Source organism: Myotis brandtii, unplaced genomic scaffold (genome assembly GCF_000412655.1).
Source record: "Myotis brandtii unplaced genomic scaffold, ASM41265v1 scaffold929, whole genome shotgun sequence".
NCBI lineage: Eukaryota > Metazoa > Chordata > Mammalia > Chiroptera > Vespertilionidae > Myotis > Myotis brandtii.
The window spans coordinates 163,071-166,321 of record NW_005371832.1 but is presented as its reverse complement, the minus strand read 5'-3'; the positions used below and the strand labels follow the sequence as shown (position 1 = coordinate 166,321).

The following is a 3,251-nucleotide window of genomic DNA, read 5'->3' as shown; positions in this document are numbered from 1 at the left end:
CCGACCTCAGCTGGAGCCCATTGCTCTGGCCAGCCTTGTCCTTTTGCTCCTGACTCTCCAAGCTGAGCCCAGGGTTCTGCTCCAGGGTGTCCATGGAGGCGCCTTCTGGGCAGGTTTTGAAGCGGGCATGGCTTTATCTAATGGGATGAACCTGGCTAAAGAGATTAGCAAGATGTCTTGTGGCTCCCACTTCTAATCTGCACCTTCAGGCTGCCCCTTCCTGGCTGGGAAGGAGCTGCAGAAACGGCCGGAGGACTGGCCCCTTCATGAGCTGGGACTGAGCTGAGGGGGTCCCGGGTGAGGGGGCGTCACCATGGGCAGCCCCCAGAGCAGCGCCCTTCCCGAGGCCCTGAGTCTCCGGCCCTGGGCGCGCTAAGGTCACGAGTGGGAGCTGCGCGCGGGAGGCTGCCTGGACCGCACCTTGCACCATGGCGCTGCTGAAAGTCAGCTTTGACCAGAAGAGGCGGGTCAAGCTGGCCCAGGGGCTCTGGCTCCTGAACTGGCTCGCGGTGCTGGCCGGCACCGTGGTCTTCGGCCTGGGGCTCTTCCTGAAGATCGAGCTCCGGAAGAGGAGCGACGTGATGGGCAACTCGGAGAGCCACCTGGTGCCCAACTCCTTGATCGGGGTGGGGGTGCTGTCCTGTGTCGTCCACGCTCTGGCCGGCAAGGTCTGCTACGACGCCCTGGACCCGGCCAAGTACGCCAAGTGGAAGCCCTGGCTGAGGCCGTACCTGGCCGCCTGCGTCCTCCTCCAGGCAGCCCTCCTGCTGGCGGCGCTCTGCTGCCTCCTCCTGCGCGGCTCCCTGGAGAGCGCGCTGGCCCTGGGGCTCAGGCAGGGCCTGCGGTTCTACCGCGACACGGACACGCCGGGCCGCTGCTTCATGAAGAAGACCATCGACCTGCTGCAGACCGAGTTCAGATGCTGCGGCAACAACGGCTTCCGGGACTGGTTTGAGATTCAGTGGATCAGCAACCGCTACCTGGACTTCTCCTCCAAAGAAGTCAAAGAGTGAGTGGCCCCCGCCCCGGGTCGGCGCCCAAGGGGCCTGGAAGCCAGTGTCCTGTCCCCCCGGGGGTGGTCGCTGTGCAGCACTTCTCGCTGTGATGCCAGGCTGTGCTGGGGGGACCTATGGAATTGCTGATGTTCTGACATGTTGTCTATAAAGGCGGCAACTTCCTATGGTCCAACCTAACGATTGGCTATGGTGGGAGGAGGGTGTCGGCTATAAAGGGTGTCCCAAAATTCACGCAAGAAGTAATTTTGATAGAAAACACAGGTTTATAATTAAAAATTGTAAATGTTTTATTGATTCATAAAGTATATTGTATAGGGTTATGTATGGAATAGCATATCAGGTAAATGGCCTCCACGGCTTTGCTGGCACATACGCACTCTTTTGTTGAAATTTTCCATGACCGTTTTGCATAAATGTGGCTGAATTCCGATGAGGCTCATTTTCATCTTAATGGCTTGGTTAATCGACAAAATTGTCACATTTGGGGTTCAGAAAATCCACGAGTGATTGTTGAGAAACAAATGCATCTACAGCGTGTCACTGTTTGGTGCGGATTTTGGGCTGGAGGCATCATCAGACCATTCTTCTTCGAAAATGCGGCTGCTCAGGCAATAACAAGAGTGCGTATGTGCCAGCAAAGCCGTGGAGGCCATTTACCTGATATGCTATTCCATACATAACCCTATACTGTATACTTTATGAATCAATAAAAAACTTACAATTTTTAATTATAAACCTGTGTTTTCTACCAAAATTACTTCTTGCGTGAATTTTGGGACACCCTTTATAGCCGACACCCTCCTCCCACCATAGCCAAACGTTAGGCTGGACCATAGGAAGTTGCCGCCTTTATAGACAACATGTCAGAACATCAGCAAGTCCATAGGTCCCCCCAGCACAGCCTGGCATCACAGCGAGAAGTGCTGCACAGCGACCACCCCCGGGGGGACAGGACACTGGCTTCCAGGCCCCTTGGGCGCCGACCCGGGGCGGGGGCCACTCACTCTTTGACTTCTTTGGAGGAGAAGTCCAGGTAGCGGTTGCTGATCCACTGAATCTCAAACCAGTCCCGGAAGCCGTTGTTGCCGCAGCATCTGAACTCGATCTGCAGCAGGTCGATGGTCTTCTTCATGAAGCAGCGGCCCGGCGTGTCCGTGTCGCGGTAGAACCGCAGGCCCTGCCTGAGCCCCAGGGCCAGCGCGCTCTCCAGGGAGCCGCGCAGGAGGAGGCAGCAGAGCGCCGCCAGCAGGAGGGCTGCCTGGAGGAGGACGCAGGCGGCCAGGTACGGCCTCAGCCAGGGCTTCCACTTGGCGTACTTGGCCGGGTCCAGGGCGTCGTAGCAGACCTTGCCGGCCAGAGCGTGGACGACACAGGACAGCACCCCCACCCCGATCAAGGAGTTGGGCACCAGGTGGCTCTCCGAGTTGCCCATCACGTCGCTCCTCTTCCGGAGCTCGATCTTCAGGAAGAGCCCCAGGCCGAAGACCACGGTGCCGGCCAGCACCGCGAGCCAGTTCAGGAGCCAGAGCCCCTGGGCCAGCTTGACCCGCCTCTTCTGGTCAAAGCTGACTTTCAGCAGCGCCATGGTGCAGGGTGGGGTCCGGGCAGCCTCCCGCGCGCAGCTCCCACTCGTGACCTTAGCGCGCCCAGGGCCGGAGACTCAGGGCCTCGGGAAGGGCGCTGCTCTGGGGGCTGCCCATGGTGACGCCCCCTCACCCGGGACCCCCTCAGCTCAGTCCCAGCTCATGAAGGGGCCAGTCCTCCGGCCGTTTCTGCAGCTCCTTCCCAGCCAGGAAGGGGCAGCCTGAAGGTGCAGATTAGAAGTGGGAGCCACAAGACATCTTGCTAATCTCTTTAGCCAGGTTCATCCCATTAGATAAAGCCATGCCCGCTTCAAAACCTGCCCAGAAGGCGCCTCCATGGACACCCTGGAGCAGAACCCTGGGCTCAGCTTGGAGAGTCAGGAGCAAAAGGACAAGGCTGGCCAGAGCAATGGGCTCCAGCTGAGGTCGGGCTCGGATCACAGAGCACATTTCCAGGCCAAACGCCTTCAAAATGTAAAACTTCCTATGGCCATGCCCTGGCTAATTTGACTTAGTGGTTGCAGCGGTTCTCAACCTGTGGGTCGCGACCATCGGAAAACACATATAGCATATCAGATATTTATATTACGATTCATAACAGTAGCAAAATTACAGTTATGAAGTAGCAATGAAAATAATTTTATGGTTGGGG

The 3,251-nt window shown here is 57.7% G+C and overlaps 2 protein-coding genes across 2 annotated transcripts; one reads left to right on the top strand and one right to left on the bottom strand.

The window, feature by feature from the left end:
* Positions 1-199: 199 nt before the first annotated feature.
* Positions 200-1,228, top strand: LOC102249128 (peripherin-2). Its single transcript, XM_005885786.2, has one exon. It carries the CDS (start codon positions 429-431, stop codon positions 1,011-1,013), a length of 585 nt encoding a protein of 194 aa, XP_005885848.1. The 5' UTR covers positions 200-428; the 3' UTR covers positions 1,014-1,228.
* A 695-nt stretch (positions 1,229-1,923) lies between these two features.
* Positions 1,924-2,830, bottom strand: LOC102248823 (peripherin-2). The gene has a single exon (XM_005885785.2). The coding sequence runs from the start codon at positions 2,599-2,601 to the stop codon at positions 2,017-2,019; it is 585 nt and encodes a 194-aa protein (XP_005885847.1). The 5' UTR covers positions 2,602-2,830; the 3' UTR covers positions 1,924-2,016.
* Positions 2,831-3,251: the final 421 nt, after the last annotated feature.